Raw genomic sequence first — 19843 nt, forward strand, 5'->3', positions numbered from 1 at the left:
GACATAATGGAGCCACCTGTAGCACACAATATGTTATGTTTTTCTTGACATAATGGAGCCACCTGTAGCACACAATATATTATGTTTTTCTTGACATAATGGAGCCACCTGTAGCACACAATATGTTATGTTTTTCTTGACATAATGGAGCCACCTGTAGCACACAATATGTTATGTTTTTCTTGACATAATGGAGCCACCTGTAGCACACACAATATATTATGTTTTTCTTGACATAATGGAGCCACCTGTAACACAATATATTATGTTTTTCTTGACATAATGGAGCCACCTGTAACACACAATATATTATGTTTTTCTTGACATAATGGAGCCACCTGTAGCACACAATATATTATGTTTTTCTTGACATAATGGAGCCACCTGTAGCACACAATATATTATGTTTTTCTTTTCTTGACATAATGGAGCCACCTGTAGCACACAATATATTATGTTTTTCTTGACATAATGGAGCCACCTGTAGCACCAATATATGTAGCAACCTGTAGCACAATATATTATGTTTTTCTTGACATAATGGAGCCACCTGTAGCACACAATATGTTATGTTTTTCTTGACATAATGGAGCCACCTGTAGCACACAATATGTTATGTTTTTCTTGACATAATGGAGCCACCTGTAGCACACAATATATTATGTTTTTCTTGACATAATGGAGCCACCTGTAGCACACAATATATTATGTTTTCTTGACATAATGGAGCCACCTGTAGCACACAATATATTATGTTTTTCTTGACATAATGGAGCCACCTGTAGCACACAATATATTATGTTTTTCTTGACATAATGGAGCCACCTGTAGCACAATAATATATTATGTTTTTCTTGACATAATGGAGCCACCTGTAGCACACAATATGTTATGTTTTTCTTGACATAATGGAGCCACCTGTAGCACACAATATATTATGTTTTTCTTGACATAATGGAGCCACCTGTAGCACACAATATATATATGTTTTTCTTGACATAATGGAGCCACCTGTAGCACACAATATATTATGTTTTTCTTGACATAATGGAGCCACCTGTAGCACACAATATATTATGTTTTTCTTGACATAATGGAGCCACCTGTAGCACACAATATATTATGTTTTTCTTGACATAATGGAGCCACCTGTAGCACACAATATATTATGTTTTTCTTGACATAATGGAGCCACCTGTAGCACACAATATATTATGTTTTTCTTGACATAATGGAGCCACCTGTAGCACACAATATATTATGTTTTTCTTGACATAATGGAGCCACCTGTAGCACACAATATATTATGTTTTTCTTGACATAATGGAGCCACCTGTAGCACACAATATGTTATGTTTTTCTTGACATAATGGAGCCACACACAATATATTATGTTTTTCTTGACATAATGGAGCCACCTGTAGCACACAATATATTATGTTTTCTTGACATAATGGAGCCACCTGTAGCACACAATATATTATGTTTTTCTTGACAATATGTTATGTTATTTTTCTTGACATAATGGAGCCACCTGTAGCACACAATATATTATGTTTTTCTTGACATAATGGAGCCACCTGTAGCACACAATATATTATGTTTTTCTTGACATAATGGAGCCACCTGTAGCACACAATATATTATGTTTTTCTTGACATAATGGAGCCACCTGTAGCACACAATATATTATGTTTTTCTTGACATAATGGAGCCACCTGTAGCACACAATATATTATGTTTTTCTTGACATAATGGAGCCACCTGTAGCACACAATACATTATGTTTTTCTTGACATAATGGAGCCACCTGTAGCACACAATATATTATGTTTTTCTTGACATAATGGAGCCACCTGTAGCACACAATATATTATGTTTTTCTTGACATAATGGAGCCACCTGTAGCACACACAATATATTATGTTTTTCTTGACATAATGGAGCCACCTGTAGCACACAATACATTATGTTTTTTTCTTGACATAATGGAGCCACCTGTAGCACACAATACATTATGTTTTTCTTGACATAATGGAGCCACCTGTAGCACACAATATATTATGTTTTTCTTGACATAATGGAGCCACCTGTAGCACACAATATATTATGTTTTTCTTGACATAATGGAGCCACCTGTAGCACACAATATATTATGTTTTTCTTGACATAATGGAGCCACCTGTAGCACACAATACATTATGTTTGAAGTTGGTTTCGTGTTTTTTTGAAATTTGAAATATTTATGCACAGGGTGTATTGTGATTCTGGAGTTTCAAAGATTCACGTTTATTTCTCAAACATAATAAACAATCTTCATCATTAGCATGACATACAAATATGAATAGTTACGCATGTGTTTCTCAGGTATGAATGAAACTGATGAATCATTAAAATATGAAGCATATAACGTTATGGATGACAACTTCTTGTTTATTGCATTGAGCGATGTTTCGATGTAGATTTTTACACCATTATCAATATGCACTTGATGTATTGTCTTTTCAAAGCTTGGTATGTTATTCCAGAGGTCAGTATGAATATGAACTGGTGCTAAAGACGGACCTGTACACAAACCGCCATACACAGTGGTACTACTTCCGGGTCAAGAATGCTGTACCAGGGGTCACGTACAAGTTCCGCATCGTCAACCTACTCAAGAGGGACAGTCTGTATAATTATGGTCAGTGTGGTTTGTGGTCTGCGTAGTTGGATGTAAAGATAAAACGTTTATTGGTTAGAAAATAGTTTACAATTTATCTTTTTAGTTTCATAACCAGTTACTTTGAGGTTCAAGACAAGAAAGTTACTTTGAGGGTTCAAGACAAGAAAGCTATATTTGTCAGTCATTGTTAATAGGGGTGGGATTTGAATTTTCACATTGTTTGATGCCAAAGAAATATACTTAGCTTCGAAGTTAATGCTATTTCTAAAGCATGAACTAACAAAGTGACTATTGATTTTTGTCAGTGACAGTATTTGCACAAATGAAACATTGTTAATCTGAACGGTAAATACAAAATGGGAGATTCAAAATTTTTGGGGAAGGGGACATCCCCAGATATCTAAATGTCATTTAATATCCTACTCACAATTGGATACTGTGAGTGTCCTGGTTGGGAACTGAATTGGAGTAATTGCTTAGAGATCTCATCATACAAATACTATTCAGATCTGTAGTGAGATAGGTGCAACTTTCATGAGATAGGTGCAACTTTCATTCCGATGCATTGTTTTGAGATTGGCAACAGAATTAAATGTTTCAATATCCTTATAAAAAATTGATGAACAGTTTTGATTAAATTCTGTTTGATTTATACCAGGTATGCGGCCACTGGGATACTCAGAACAAAATGCTCGAGATAGGAAGACTGGCTGGTACCGTACAGGCCACCACATCAGGTACTACACTGTTCTTAGTGAAGTAATACGTATTTGTGGATACCATACGGATAGTTATGGTGATGAATTGACATATGCTGATGGAAAAAAGTAAAGAATCAGCTACTGGTTTGAATTAACTTTTTTAATTAACTTTTTTTAACAGTTTGACAACTGACAAATTGATTTTTTACTCAGCGATTGGATTCTTAGACATGAAGTACAGATGTCTTCATTACCATTGTGTGTTTCTGCTCTTACCCAAATTAGACACACTAACTTTCTTCCATGATATTTGTTTTCATGTAACAAAGGTAGTTTACCATAAACCCAATGGGGTGGGTGGCCTAGTGGTTAAAGTGTTTGCTCATCAAGGCCCTGGTTTGTTTCCCTACTTGGATACAACATGTGAAGCCTATTTCTGATGGCCCCTGTTGTAATATTGCTGGAATATTGTTAAAGCAGCATGAAACACAACTCAGTCTCTTACTATAAATTTAACAATACATTAATTAAGCTGATTTATTGAAAAGAGATATAAACCAGCCCAGTGTGTGATACAGTTGAACTATTTTCTGCCGTTTCAGCTACAGTCGCAATATGACCTACCTTCACTGCCCGCTGCTACAGCGCAGCATAGCTTACTACTACCTGGAGTGGCAGATGGTAAGATGCATGCTGGGACACTATCACTTCCTGTGTAACATGTTATATTTGGGATTACACTTTCTTAGTAAAGTACAGATTCTAGTACTTTTGGGGTTGAGTCCCATCCGGGATTCGAACCCACACCGGGCGGTGGGGTAGCCTAGTGGGTAAAGCATTGGCTCGTCATGCCGAAGACCCAGGTTCCATTCCCCACATGGGTACATTGTGTGAATCCCATTTCTCGTGTCCCCCGCCGTAATATTGATGGAATATTGCTAAAAGCGGCACAAAACCAATCTCACTTACTCACTCACTCACTCACTCAAACCCACACCCTCAGGTTCGAATCCCGGATGGGACTCAACCCAAAAAGTACTAGAATCTGTACTTTACTAAGAAAGTGTAATCCCAAATATAAAATATGTTACATTTGATCACTTTCTAAAATGGCATTGTGTATTTTATATCACTTCCTGGGTGGTTAACTACTTGTAAACCTTTGTCTTAGGGTTACAACAATATGAAACAGCAAGTTCACCAACCACAACCGGGTAACCTGTTATACAGAGCATTGATAATTATGTCTCTTGGCTGTGTCAGGATTTGCTTGATGTAGGTATAAATCCTTGTGTCAATAACCCATGTTTGTGGATTTCTAAAAAAATAGTAAACATTCACAACTTACATACTTAGGTATTACTCCCGACGTGACCATACATCAATTTAACCTTATTCACTTGCCCTCAATCATGTAACTGTTGGTCCCTTACAGTGAGTGAGTTTAGTTTTACGCCACACTCAGCAATAATCCAGCTTTATGGCGGCGGTCTGTAAATAATTGAGTCTGAACCAAACAATCTAGTGATCAACATCATGAGCATCGATCTGCGCAATTGGGAACCGATGACATGTCAAACAAGTCAGTGAGCCTGACCACCCGATCCCATTAGTCACCTCTTACAACATGGTCCCTTATAAAAGGTCTGTCATCATTCACTTCACTTGTCCTAACAGACGACTAAAAGGTTTTCAGTGGTTGAACGCATGTCGTTGTATCACAGTTGCATAGATTAACATGCATGTCAGGCGCTATACTGTCTGATCCAGACTGAATACTTATAGATCACAAACAGGGCCTAAAACAACAGGTGTTTCCTCAGGGGAGACACATAATCAACCCCCCTGTTCATTGATGTAACTGTTGCAGGAGTTCCCTCAGGGGAGACACATGACCAACCCCTCTGTTCACTGATGTAACTGTTGCAGGAGTTCCCTCAGGGGAGACACATGACCAACCCCTCTGTTCACTGATGTAACTGTTGCAGGAGTTCCCTCAGGGGAGACACATGACCAACCCCTCTGTTCACTGATGTAACTGTTGCAGGAGTTCCCTCAGGGGAGACACATGACCAACCCCTATGTTCACTGATGTAACTGTTGCAGGAGTTCCCTCAGGGGAGACACATGACCAACCCTCTGTTCACTGATGTAACTGTTGCAGGAGTTCCCTCAGGGGAGACACATGGCCAACCCCTCTGTTCACTGATGTAACTGTTGCAGGAGTTCCCTCAGGGGACACATGACCAACTGATGTAACCTGTTCACTGATGTAACTGTTGCAGGAGTTCCCTCAGGGGAGACACATGGCCACCACCTGTTCACTGATGTAACTGTTGCAGGAGTTCCCTCAGGGGAGACACATGGCCAACCTGTTCACTGATGTAACTGTTGCAGGAGTTCCCTCAGGGGAGACACATGGCCAACCTGTTCACTGATGTAGCTGTTGCAGGAGTTCCCTCAGGGGAGACACATGGCCAACCTATTCACTGATGTAACTGTTGCAGGAGTTCCCTCAGGGGAGACACATGGCCAACCCCTATGTTCACTGATGTAACTGTTGCAGGAGTTCCCTCATGCTGAAGACACATACTACCTGGCCCACTGCTACCCCTACACATTCACGGACCTGAAGGAGGACCTGGACACCCTACTGCAGGACCCGGAGCGTGAGCAGTTCATGAGGCGGGAGGTGCTGTGTGAGACTCGGGCCGGCAACAGCTGCTTCCTCATCACAGTCACTAACTTTGGTAGGTGTCGACATACCCAGAGCAGCACCGCAGATCTACATGTCACACACAAATATAGCCTAAACATGGCCTCCAAGAGAATAGGTGACAGTTGGAAAAATGGCAAAACTATTACAGTAATCTAGCACTACACACAAGGACACATATTCCAACCATTGTATGAACAAAATGAAGCTGAATATTCCTAAGCCAAGACAAATCTGGGATATGAGATGTCTACCTCAAAGCAAGTGTAGTGGTATGACAGTCATAAATAGAGGTAAAAGCATGGGAGTTTTCATCACTTTAAGACTAAAATTGTGTGGATTCCAGGTTATAATTAGTGCTGTAGAAATTAAACTTGGCTCGCTCATGGTAAGTGTACTTGATCCAGTAAAAGCATAGATGGAACCCTTCATATGAGACCTCCTCCGTGGTGTAGTGGTTAGAGCGTCCGCCGAGTGTGGAAGGTCGCGGGTTCAATCCCCGACCACGTCATACCAAAAGACGTTAAAATATGGTACTTGTTGGTCCCTGCCTGGCGCTCAGCATTAATGGGTACAACAAGGACTGGTCGGCTCGTAGTCAGTATAATGTGTCTGAGTGGGGTATTCATGCTTCACTGCGGCATAGTATCTCAGTGGGCTAGCACTATAAAACCAGCTTAAGTCTGGGCTAGTACAAGCAGGCGCACATACACATACACACGCATGCACATCGTCATATGAGCGAAATATTCTCAAACATGACGTTAAACCCTATTCCATCACCACCACCTTCATATGACTGTAATGTAGATGATGCCATTTGTACCCTAATGTCTGACACTGGTGACTGTTGGTCACAGAGCATGCAACACCAGGAGTGAGGAAGAAGGCAGTTGTGGTGTCTGCCCGTGTCCACCCAGGGGAGTCCCAGGCCAGCTGGATGATGAAGGGACTTCTAGACTTTGTCACGAGCTCCCACCCGGTAGCTGAGGTTAGTCAGACTCAGTCAATGGACATACTTAGGCATGAAGCCAGTCTTACTTGCCAGTCAGTTATACTATTCACCCCAAGCATTTCTTTGCCAAGTTATTACTTCTCGTGAAAATATGCAAAATTTGTTTAAACTGTAAAATGTATGTCTTTTTTTCTTTATTAATATATCTAATTGTGCCCATGAACATAAGAGGTTTTGGTGTGACTCACCCCTGATTGTCTCCCTGCCATGGACCTTGACCTCAACCTTGACCCCAACATTTTCGTCTCTATAATACATTGTTATTACACAGGTCTTTAAGTTATGGACTTTTTTTCCACCCACTGAATGGTCTTTTAATCTCTGTCTTACTATTAGAATGTTCATCTCTGACAGTTTGTTCAACAAAACTTTTATTGAAGAATGTTATTGTGTACATATTCCAGAAACTTCGCAATAGTGTTATCTTCAAAATAGTGCCAATGTTAAATCCTGATGGTGTGATTGTGGGGAATTACCGCTGCTCTCTCGCCGACCGAGACCTCAACAGGAACTACCGCCACCCGCGGTGCGAGAGTTTCCCAACCATCTGGTATGTCAAGAGCATGGTGGACATGTTGGTGCAGAGGCATGAGGTCAGTTGCTACACACCCTTACAGATACTCCACCCTACAATAAACATGAACGCAAATAACAATGAACTTGTTCCACTAATACCACAATGATGATGATGATGATGATGATGATGATGATGGGTACCCAAGGTACCCATTTGCAGCTGGGTGAACTGGGACACATAGTCACAGTATTTTGTCCAGTGATGATGCATGTTACTATACCTGCAACTAGGTGTCTGCACATGTTTGTGTGTCCACCATCTGGTCACCTACCATCAGATGAGTGGGTTCTTTTAAGTGCACAACCTGCAAGTAATGTTAGCTCCAAGGTTTTTACACCCGGTCACAAGTGGGGATCGATCCAGGCACCTTTTGCTTACTAGCGCGGTGCCTTAGACAGCTCGTCTACCATGCCCCCTGTGCATGGTGAATGAACCTGTTTTAACAAATCGTACAGTGAACCAGTTCTGAATATACATGAACCTGTTCCACAAATGATAATAATCCTGTTTTGCAAATATCAATGAAAGTGTTCAAACAAATAACAATTAATGTGGTCCAAAAATACAATGAATCTGTTCTAAAAGTAAGATTGACCACTGGCAATGTAGTTATTAGCCTGAGATTGGATATGACTCTTTAGGGATGAGTTTTGGGCATTATGTACTACTCCGTATGTAATGAAGTTTTGGACCACTTGGTGTTTTTCATAGTACTTGGGTGGTAGGGTAGCCTAGTGGTTAAAGAGATCACTCATCAGGCCAAATACCAGGGTTCGATTCAGTAACATGGGGACAATGTGTGAATCTGACGATAATCAGTTGCAAAAGGTTGATGGGGTAGGTCAGTTGCCTTGCTTAATGTACATACGGTAGGTGCTATGTGTGAACCACTTTTCTGGTGACCCACCACTGGCAAGGCTGGAATATTCCGTAAATAGTGCATGTTGAAGAACAAAGAGTTGTAGTGGATCATGTCATTGTTATGTCATAAAGATTTAAGGGGCGATGGGGTAGCCTAGTGGTTGAAGCGTTCGCTCGTCTTGCCGAAGACCCGGGTTTAATTCCCCACATGGGTACAATGTGTGAAGCCAAATTCTGGTGTCCCCTGCTGTGATATTGCTGGAATATTGCTAAAAGCGGCATAAAACTAATCTCACTCACTCACTCCTAAAGATTTAATGTCACTTGCTCACAAACCATTTTCAAAGCTGCTGCCAACACAGTTGCAAATCATGAAGTTCACAAGAATACATGTGGCATGGACTTTAGGTCCATGAGTATTTTTCACAAATTGTAAGTAAAGTTTTCTTTCTGACAGGTGCTTTTATATTGTGACCTTCACGGCCACAGTCGCAAACACAATGTGTTCATGTATGGCAATAACACATCCACTGAAGAAGATGTGTCCCAGTTTGGTGCTGCAAGGACCTTTATCAATGAACGGCTCTTCCCGTGGCTGATGTCTCAAAAGGTATTACAGTTATTAAATATCTTCATTACCAATGAGATGCGTGTATGACAACCATCACCACAGGTGAAAAATGATGTTGCAGTTATTGTGAACACCTTTTAAGAATTGACAGAAGTGTTGGCTCTCTTCTTTTTCTTCCACCTCTTTCAAGGGATACAAGATGTACAAAGAATATTATCTTACCTTCATGTAAAATACTTTAATTTCATTGGTCAATGATGGTTTAACAAGTTTCCCAGGAGGGTGACAACTGGAAAAAATATAACCCTCTGCCACGGTAACTGCCAAACTCTTCGCCGAGAAGCTGTATCACTAACAATTGTATGACGTCATAATATGATGCATGCAGTGCCCGGAGTTCGAAAACCGTTTGATAAGCTGTTTTTAGTTCACTATGTAGACATTTATTTCACAGCTTTATTTAAACTATATTATACACTCAACTTAAACATAATTAATCATTTTTATAGCAATTTTAAGCTTGTCAGAATATGTTTCACTGATTTTAAAAATCCAGTCAAGAGGCAAACGTCACTTTGTTTACATGTCATATAGTTGGTAGCGATCTTCCAAATAAAATAAAATGATATTTTGTACATTTAACATGGCGGTAAGATAAATATGTTGTATGCTTCTCCTTCAGGTAATACAGTCTGATGTATGCATCTTTGTAGCAGTGTTATCCCTCGCCTACCGGCTCGGGTGACACAGGTACAAACAGGTGTACATCAGACTGTATTACCCTCGAGAGAAGCATACAACTTATAATATCCATCTTTCAGGTTTTGATGATAAGTAATGAAATTGTGTTAGCACACCTCCGTCCACCCCAGCCAATAACTACACTGCTTCTTTTTGCAGTCCCCTGACAAATTCAGCTACCCATCATGCAAGTTTCATATAAGGAAGTGCAAGGAGTCGACAGGTCGCGTGGTGATGTGGAGGCAGATGAAGATCCACAACAGCTTCACCCTGGAGGCCACATTCAGCGGAACCATTCTCGACAGGTAACAGTGGCAGGGATATAGAAGTGCAGTGTGTTTATAATACACATATGCAACATGTTGGAGTTTACGGATAGCTGTATTGCAGTTTGCGGAAATAAACAGGAGCCTACAAAGCTATATCTGGATTGTTTGGTCAGACTCGATTATTTACAGACCCCCGCCATATAGCTTGAATATTGCTGAATGTGGCGTTAAACAAGAAACAAACAAAAATAGCCATATATGATAATACATACCACAATATAACGCCAACATAAGACGACATATCGAGTCCTGGAAAAACAGTTTGCTTTTAAGGTAACCTTACATCATATTGGGATTATATCTTATTATAACAGGGACATGGAAATCCAATGTTTATAAACAAAATCATTTCCCCAAATTCTCATCATCTCGATTCATCATTACCCCAATATCAAGGTCATGTCAGATTCAGATCCACTGAATATAATCTCATCATGTGCTGTGTTGTTATACTTAAGTGGGCGGAGTCGGCACTTCAACATCAGTGACTTCATGGACATGGGGAAGACCCTGGGTCAGGTGGTGCTGGACTACATGGAGCTGCAGCAGAACAAGGCGTGAGTATTGGCTACCACTGGCTCATTTATACTGGGCTATCATTGGCTCATTTATATTGGGCTTCCACTGGGTCATTTATACGGAGCTATCATTGGCCCATTTGTACTAGGCCTGGCTATCATTGGCTCATTTATACTGGGCAACCATTGGCTCATTTATACTGGGCAACCATTGGCTCATTTATATTAGGCTATCTTTGGCTCACTTATACTAGGCAACCATTACCTCTTTAAATACTAGGTTATCATTGGCTCATTTATTCTGGGCTATAATTGGCTCATTTATACTGGGGTACCAATTGCTCCTTTTGCCCCACTTTTCTTCAATAAGCTTATTTTGTTCCATGGTGTCCCATTGGCTCATATTGTTCCCAGGTCAACATTCACTAATTTTGGTCTTAGGCAACAATTGGATCATTTTTTTCAAAAGCTAGATTGAATGATTTGCTAAGTGGTCTCAACCCTCGACAGTTTTGACTCTTTTTTGACAATTACCTTGCATTAATTAATCATTTTCTAAATTTCTGTAGTCATGGGATAGATAATATCCATACAAAAAAAGACAATGCAAGTGTTTTTTGTTATTCTGAAATGACAAATATTTTATAGGGATGTAATGTTTGTAATGGGGTTCTTGGAACTAAGCAAGCAATACTTTTTGTTGCCAGCCGCCAGACGGAGGTTGTCCTTGACCTTACAAGAGTGATTACTCAGGATATTCTGGTGAGTCGAGGGCTCCTCCCACAGGACACCAAGATCCCCAGCTTCACGGACATGGCCATGTTGAGGCAAGGTGAGACCGTCAGTCAGTTCAGTCCCTGTAGAGATCAAGGATAGACTAGGATTTGTTAGACTCTTAGGCAGTTGAAATGGATTCGTGTTCAGTGTCTGATGCTTTGACTTGCCTGCTTGTGTGTACTGCATTGTGGAGCATGTCTTCTTGGTCATGCTTTCTGTCACAAGTTTCACTCATTTATATTAAATTTCTTGTATGTTGTGATAGTATAGCTGGAATATTGCTGACTGCAGCATCAGACAACACACTCCATTCCTCTCTACTGCTCACTGCTCTTCTCCATGCTCTGCCTCACTCACTCAACCACGCACACCCATTTCATCACACCACCCATTTCCTCCTAACTCAACCAACCTCACTCTTTTTCACATTCCTCACTCACTCACCCATTCCTCTCACAACCACTCCACACCCATTTCCCCACCACACCCACCCACACCCATTTCTCTCTCACTCACAACCACATGCTCACTCACTCACTCACTCACTGATGATGTTTCAGATTCCAATTTGTCTGAGATGGAGGCAGAGATGATCCAGGAGGATGCAGAGAAGTGGACTGGCGTCATTCTGTCCCTCGTGGCCAAGGATCGGGAAAAGTCTTCAGTGGAGGACAAGCAGGAGAAGGGGAAGAAGGAGGACAAAAAGGAGCAGAAGGGAGTGAAACCTGAGACCGGGAAGGAACCAGCAATAACAAGGAAGGAGATCGATCAGCTCATTGATAACATGTCACTCAAAACAATGGACGGTTGTCTGAACATTCTCACAGAGCTCAGTGTTCGAGATGCTATCACAGAATCAGAGTTAGTGTCAAAGTGTGATTCTAACAATTATAACAATTATTACAATTCTTTAAATTGTTTGTATTTTCAGTGATGTTACCATTACGTCTTGTCTCTCCACAAACTGGTGTAACATTGCCAAGAAGTTATTGGACATTGAGAATTTGGTGAAAGAATATATAACTTTTACTAGTGGTTTCACCAATGAGGAACTTTAGAATAATTGGCAGTCAGGCTTGGTTGACATTTTGTTTATCTAAACTACTTTCGATCATGTCTCTGAGATCCAAAGCAAGTATTGATAATTACCTTTGCTGGAGTTTTGAAATAGATCTCTTTTGATTTCCCTGTTTTTCATGGTACATACTGCTTGCCAAAAGAACTGACTAAATGGATTGGATGGTTAGAAACCTTGCTGATTTTGTTTATTTTGGATTGAGTGGTTGTCTGTACTCTTTTCACTTCCCATTTCAGTTCCAGTGATAGTGACAGTGAATCAGAACCAGAGATGAAAGAATCTAAAACTCGGAAGAAGAAGCGGAAATCTCGAAAACAGCGGGATCGTGACAAGAAAACACCAACCCCAGCTGAAAAGAAAGAGGACTCCCGAATGAAGGTTTTATCTGTGAGTGTGTCTTGTAACCATAGTTACAGCTTCAGACTGTAGTTGATTGGATAATTCAATTTCCACAGAAGTGGTGTTTGGGTTCTGTTCTGGAGTTGAAGTTGAAGAGTGCTGTGAATTTGTAATATTGTTTGCCAATTTTATGTTAATTGAACTACGCTGAAAGTTGCTGTGATTTGATTAAAAAAGAACACCCTCCCACTAATGGTTTCAGTGTTGCATTGTTAAAACGTACTAATATTGAAACACATAACATGTTTGCACTGAAGGAATGTCAGGTCTTGATACTCCAGTGTATATATCTCCCTGATAGTATGATAAATATGCTGGACTGGTTTGATATCTGAACTTATTTGTACGTGATGTCAGCATCTCTCTCACTAGCTTTGCATGGATTCTTTCAGCTCATAAACTGATTTCAGTTTTGAAAATGCCAAATCAAATTTGAACAAGACTTGTGATACTGGATCAGAGGGGAGATGGGGTAGCCTAGTGGTTAAAGCGTTCGCTTGTCACGCCGCCGAAAGCCCGGGTTTGATTATCCACGTGGGTACAATGTGTGAAGCCCATTTCTGGTGTCCCCCACCGTGATATTGCTGGAATATTGCTAAAAGCGGCATAAAATCATACTTACTCATTACAGGATCAGACATTCAAATTATAAAGGGTTGTCCAGAGATCTGGTTAACTTTTTTCCCTTGTCCTCAAAAGTTCATAACAAGTCCTACTTGAAGAAGCCAAGAATATATACAGTACTTACTTGTTCTATCAGTTTAAATTAAATCTGTTAACTTTGTAGGCAAATAGAAGGATTGAGAACTGGTTCATAATTATGGCCCTTAAATACTGTTAGGCCATGAGGACTTGATTTGAACACTGTAGCCTTGGGCCAGCGAACTAGCTTGAATTTTGAGGGCTGGGAAGGACAATGTGTCCTGGCTAGCTATTCTTGAAACATTAGTAGCCCAACAAACATTTTAAGCCCATTCTTAACACTTTAGCTACCATCAAAGTTAAGAGTTCTTATGGATACGAACGTTTCAAGAATAAGAGCCCAGGATATTTATCATGATAGAGTGGAATTGCACTGCAGGATCAAGACTGGCATATCATGGTAATGACTTGCATGCTTGTCACACCAATTGTGTGCATAATAAATGTTCTGTGTGCAACTAACCTGGTGATTGGCTACATGTTTGCTACAAGCAGGCATCTCTGCCGGCCCTTGTATGTGTCCCAGAGTCACATCATGGCTCCCACCACCAGCTGCCGGCAGGGTCTCTACCTTCCCAGTCACACAGCTCACCTCTGTACAGAGCCAGACAGGTAGGTCTCCGGTTGTCAAGGGTCCCCAGACGCTAATGGTCAGACAGGTAGGTGGTCTCAGGTAGTCACAGGGCTGATACATCCCTTACTGTCTTGCAGTGTGATCTTGTCACCCAGTTGTTAGTGAACAAGCCAAACAGGTAGGTTCTGGGACAAAGTACCATTGAATAACAGTCTCTTGAGTAAATTGACCTTTAAAAGTCAGACAATCTACTTGAGTGTTAGCACTGAACCATGTTGCCCATTAAACCCACTCACTGTTGTTTGGCTAGACATAAAGTTTACTGGAACATTCAGTTATAATTGGTATATTCAGGTCAAGTTAACCTAGCTTACAAGAAGCACTAAGGTAGCATCAAAGTCACACTGAGATCATGTTTATGTATGTGCAAAGGACTGTAGTGTTAATACCCGTGAAGATCAGGGTTAGAATTGATCTTCAGCAACCCATGCTTATAAAACGAGTAACCCATGCTTGTCGTAAGAGGCGACTTACAGGTGGTCAGGCTCGCTGACTGGGTTGTCACATGTCATCGTATCCCAGTTGCGTAGATCGATGTTCATGCTGTTGATCCCTTGTTTGTCTGGTCCAGACTTGATTATTTACAGACCGCTGCCATATAGCTGGAATATTGCTGAGTGCAGAGTAAAACTAAATTCACTCACTCACTGTAGTGTTAAAGTCTTCTTTATCAACTCCATCAGTGGCTGAGGACAGATTGAATTCTGTTACACTTGGCAGTACTATGTATGTGACATTATTCAGTCTACTTTGGTTTTCTTTCATTGGACATCCTTTTGCTTTTGCTTTCCATTTGTTTGTTTCTCTACTGGTACTTGTGGTTGGTGTCTCAGTTTTATAGTAGGTATGTTTTTGAATTGTCATTCTCAGGACTGATTCATTTGCTGGATGTTGTTGATATTATACGGTATCAATTTTGTTCTTATTTTCCTCATGTCTTTCTTTGGTTTCCTTTGTTCTTCCAAGATTTTGAGATGGAAAGTTGTATCCTCTGTTCAATACCTAATGTTTCCAGATTTCTGTATTATCCAAATATACAGACAGATACTATTATCATTTTGAAATTTCAGAAATCATCTAAATCAAAATCTTCAACCCCTGAGAAGAAAACAATTGTGTTAAACCCCAAACAGTTTTCGATTCTCCCTGAGAAGACTCCGAGGAGTTCTGTCCCATCGAGTCTTCGGTCAGCAATGCCAGGACTGACCTTTGAAGCTTTTCAGATGCTGAAGAACCACAGATACAGACAATCATCTGAAGACACTGACTTGTCTTCTGTGATAATCACATCTCAATTTCTCAAAATACACTTAGACGATGGTAAGGTAGTGTTTCACCCGCTGAGAAATATACGTCATAAAAACAAGTCAGCCTCAAGAAGTCACACAGCCAAGACTGTTCGACAACATGACATGTTACCATGTTCTAACTCTGCCCTTGAGGCACCAGCAGGTGTACCTCCACCACCATCTACCCACTTGTCCACCATTTTGAGAAGGGGTCACACAGAACACAGTCTGATTAAAACTGCTCTAGGACAGACAATGAGTAAATGCAGGAGTTTCTTTCAGTGAGGATCAGTTCTTGAATGGTGTCTCATGTCTGCTGGAAATTGTCTCTGTGATGCTCCATTGTAGTGGTACAATTTATATACTCGAAGACAGCTTCAGAAATATTTGTATGAGAAATTAATATGACATGCTGGATAAGATTTTCTTATCAAATGATACCTTAGTTTTATGGCAGTACTGGACAAACGTGATCCATCTTCAAGCAGTGCATGGTGTACATTTTCATGGCTTGTTAATTGATTATTTGTATCACTAATGGTCATGGGAGTGGCACCATTGGCCAGCCTACATATTACATCAGGTTGTCTTCTTGCAAGCTGTATTCTGGAAGATCTAGTTGAACAATTTCGGATTGAAGATTACACAGAGTAGATGGCTTGAAAGTTTATTAAGACCTTCCAGGGTCTCAATGGTATATGTGAGCAAGTCATAGCTAAGATGGCAGAATCATGCATAGTGGAAGTTAAGGTTGCCAGGACCCATCAGCCATGATATGAAAGGAGAAAATAGGAGAACATTATTTCTGGGGAGTACAAACCTGATTCCCAGTCATGGAATTATTCTTGATCTTTCTGAGGAAAATCACTTGATGTGTAGAATCAATATTTCATTGATTTAGTTCACTTTTCTTTTACATCCCAAATACTAAAACGTTCATAACTGTTGCAAGAATAGAAAGAAAACGGGGAAGAAATAAAATGAAGTTCAGATTTGTTCTTCAAGTAGAAGACGGAGTTCATTATATACTTTCTGGATCCAGAACTGTTGCTGCTGTCATTGCACCTGGAGAAGGTATTAACTTAGAGTGGATGTTGTGTTGATTCCCCCTAGATCCACAACAGAGAAATATATGATCCAGTTTGCTTTAGTTCCTGAAGTCTGCAATGAGTATAGTGGTTAAGAGTGTGCACTGATTCCCTAGATACAGACAACAATAGCGTGACCTTCATGTGTCTCCTCAAGGACCCTAGTCATCCAGGTTGCTTAGCTTCCTGATGTCTGCAACCATTATAGCGATCTGATTGTATCAAGTCCCCTAGATACAGACAACATTAGCGTGACCTTCATGTGTCTCCTCAAGGACCCTAGTCATCCAGGTTGCTTAGCTTCCTGATGTCTGCAACCATTATAGCAATCTGATTGTATCAAGTCCCCTAGATACAGACAACATTAGCGTGACCTTCATGTGTCTCCTCAAGGACCCTAGTCATCCAGGTTGCTTAGCTTCCTGATGTCTGCAACCATTATAGCGATCTGATTGTATCAAGTCCCCTAGACACAGACAACATTAGCGTGACCTTCATGTGTCTCCTCAAGGACCCTAGTCATCCAGGTTGCTTAGGTTCCTGATGTCTGCAACCATTATAGCAATCTGATTGTATCCAGTCCTCTAGATACAGACAACATTAGCACGGCCTGTTTGGTTCTCTGTAGAACCCTAGTCATTCAGTTCTATAACCAGGACACCTCTGCTGTGTGTATGTTTGTGAAGGAGTAAAGATATTGTTATTTCTCTGGTCAGTCATATGGACCCTGACACATGCTGGTATATATCCTTCTAAACATGACTTGCCACAAATTGCCTCAAGTTGCCTCATCTATTAACATGACCTGCATGGCTTCACTCTAACCTTTTGTCTTCCCCATGTGTGTCACAGTACCTTCCTTCCATAACTGAATGTTATTGTTTGGAGTTGGGTCTTATTATATTATTTTTGTTGTGATTTGTTTTGTATTCTGGGGAGCTCAAGGAAATTATTCTCTCATATAAGAAATCATGCTTGTGGTTCCTCTTGTTCCAGTTCAGTAACTTCAATGATGATTGTTTTCTATACATCTTCAATATTTCTGCCATTCAATAAAACAGATGGCCAGGCAAACAACTTCAACATTTGTCATGAACAATAAAAGTTTGATGTTTGAAAAATCCATATATGTAAAATCTAAATGAAAGTTTGCAACTTGTGACCCAGAAACTCTGATTGCAGGCCAACGCTGCCCTGGACAAGTACATGAGGATGGCCACTCGCCCCCACTACATCAGCAAGTATGAGGGGCGCAGTAATGGGGGAGTGCCTTGCTTCACAGAAGAGAGGAGCATCGAGAGGCAGGCTAAGGTACACTGTGTACTACAGAGGATCTCATTATCACATATACTCCCCATCAATAGTTTACACTCACTAGTGTACATGTAGCCACTTACTTCAGTCAACTGATCTAAACTAGATTTTGCAACATATTCTATACAGATTAAGGGTACTGTTTACACATGAACTGATGCATTGTAAAACTAATTTGTAAAGTTGAAAAGTTTATTGACATGAGTTCAATAAATGATGAAACTCAGTGAAAATTGGCAAATTCTTAACAAAACTTTACACCAAAACACAGCTGTTCACATGCACGATATTTGCACATACCTTTCAGCAAGTTGATACATGATCCTCGTGTAATTCATCTGCATAAGGTTTGCAGTTGGTTTCCCCAAGTTAGTGGAGAAATTCATCTGCGATGTAACCCCATGTATATCTACATAACATATAGTGAGTGTTTTAAGTGAGTCTAAACTTTTGATGGGTAATATAGTTGTCAGCAGTAGAAGTCAAGAAGTTTGGCCATGCAGAGAGCTGTCAATGAAGAAATGAGTAGGAAGTCATTATTCCAAGCTCTATATAGGTGGTCAGGGAATCGAGGAATGCAAATTTATGGTAATCAAAACTAGACTATGTGATGAAACTATGGTCAGACCGGTATTAAAAGATATGAATTAAAACAGAGACATTACTTGCAAGTTATGTACCACACAAATGATAATTGTTTAGGGTGTGTTTGAGTGAGATGTTTTTGTGTTCTTGGTGAACACAGCACAAGACTACATTTGTACTACATTTTTGGAGGAATAGAGATAAGTAATTAGTATGAGTCAGGATGAGTATAAAATAATATAGATACAATTTTTGTTTTTCTGAAAAACATACCTTACATTTGTGGTTCAGTACAAGATTTTATTGACTGTGTGTATATATGAAGACCAAGCATGATGTTCCTGTTTTTTCTCACTCATGTCTGGAACATTATTTGTATTCATTTATCACATTCCAGAGAATGGCAGAAATCAAGAAGAAAACGGAAGAAGACAGACAGAAAGATCTCAGTTTCTTTGTGAGTTGGTGAAAACCCAAGAGATGTATTTGTAATCAGTCAGTCCTGTTTGTGATGTCAGATATTGATAACACATTTGTTGCACAATTTTACAGTATGCAAAAAAAATGTTACATTCTTGACCAAAAGCCCAGTATGAACTGGGCATGGTAACATCTGTGTTAGTGCTGATATAAGCAATAGTATTAAAGTGTGGCCTTTCTTGCTTAGTTGCATAGATTACTGTCTTCAACTTCATGGGATTGGGCAGTTCTTTCTACAGAATAGCATCTATGCTTTCATATCATAGACATTTTTAGATCTTTCTGACCTCTGTTGCCATCTTGGCTCCACTCCTTACCTGTAATATACTGCTCAATAAAAGTAAAGAAGCAGCCTAGTCTATGGCAGATTAGCTGTTTTAATATTAAGTGTTAGGTGTTTTTTAACCTCTAGTATAGATCATGTAACTTTGATTTGTACTGAAATGTTGCATTGAGACACAACTGTGGGTTCAATCCCTGTAATATACTGCTAAAATAAAAGTAAAGTCCCTGCAGCTTCGGCATTAATATGGGTCATATGACAGATTAGCTGGGAGTCAATATTAAGTGTTAGGTGTATTCATTTTAACTATCTGTTGAGCTAGTATAAAACCAGATCTGGACATAACATACTGATTTGCGTCGCCATGAAATATTAAACCCATTGAGACACAACTGGTTTGGTATTGTAATCAGGAGTGCAGATATATATGTACCCATTCAAGGCTCAGTCTATGCTGAATGGAATACATGTACTGTCAGACTAGTAAAGGTGTCTGAGGACGCTGGACAATCTCCGGAAA

At 40.0% G+C, this 19843-nt stretch overlaps 1 protein-coding gene across 1 annotated transcript in view; it reads left to right on the forward strand.

Moving 5' to 3' along the window:
* The window catches only part of LOC124282612, a 71294-nt gene that overhangs the window by 39043 nt on the left and 12408 nt on the right, over positions 1-19843 (forward strand). The window contains 15 exon segments of the mRNA XM_046718637.1: positions 2529-2683; positions 3324-3402; positions 3969-4047; positions 5933-6116; positions 6943-7073; positions 7502-7690; positions 8993-9145; positions 10007-10152; positions 10635-10733; positions 11402-11526; positions 12032-12332; positions 12786-12936; positions 14146-14262; positions 17844-17972; positions 18958-19017. Coding sequence (XP_046574593.1) covers positions 2529-2683; positions 3324-3402; positions 3969-4047; positions 5933-6116; positions 6943-7073; positions 7502-7690; positions 8993-9145; positions 10007-10152; positions 10635-10733; positions 11402-11526; positions 12032-12332; positions 12786-12936; positions 14146-14262; positions 17844-17972; positions 18958-19017 — 2098 coding nt within the window.

This window comes from Haliotis rubra, unplaced genomic scaffold, assembly GCF_003918875.1.
Source record: "Haliotis rubra isolate DU_JTF1 unplaced genomic scaffold, ASM391887v1 Scf30, whole genome shotgun sequence".
NCBI classification, from domain to species: domain Eukaryota; kingdom Metazoa; phylum Mollusca; class Gastropoda; order Lepetellida; family Haliotidae; genus Haliotis; species Haliotis rubra.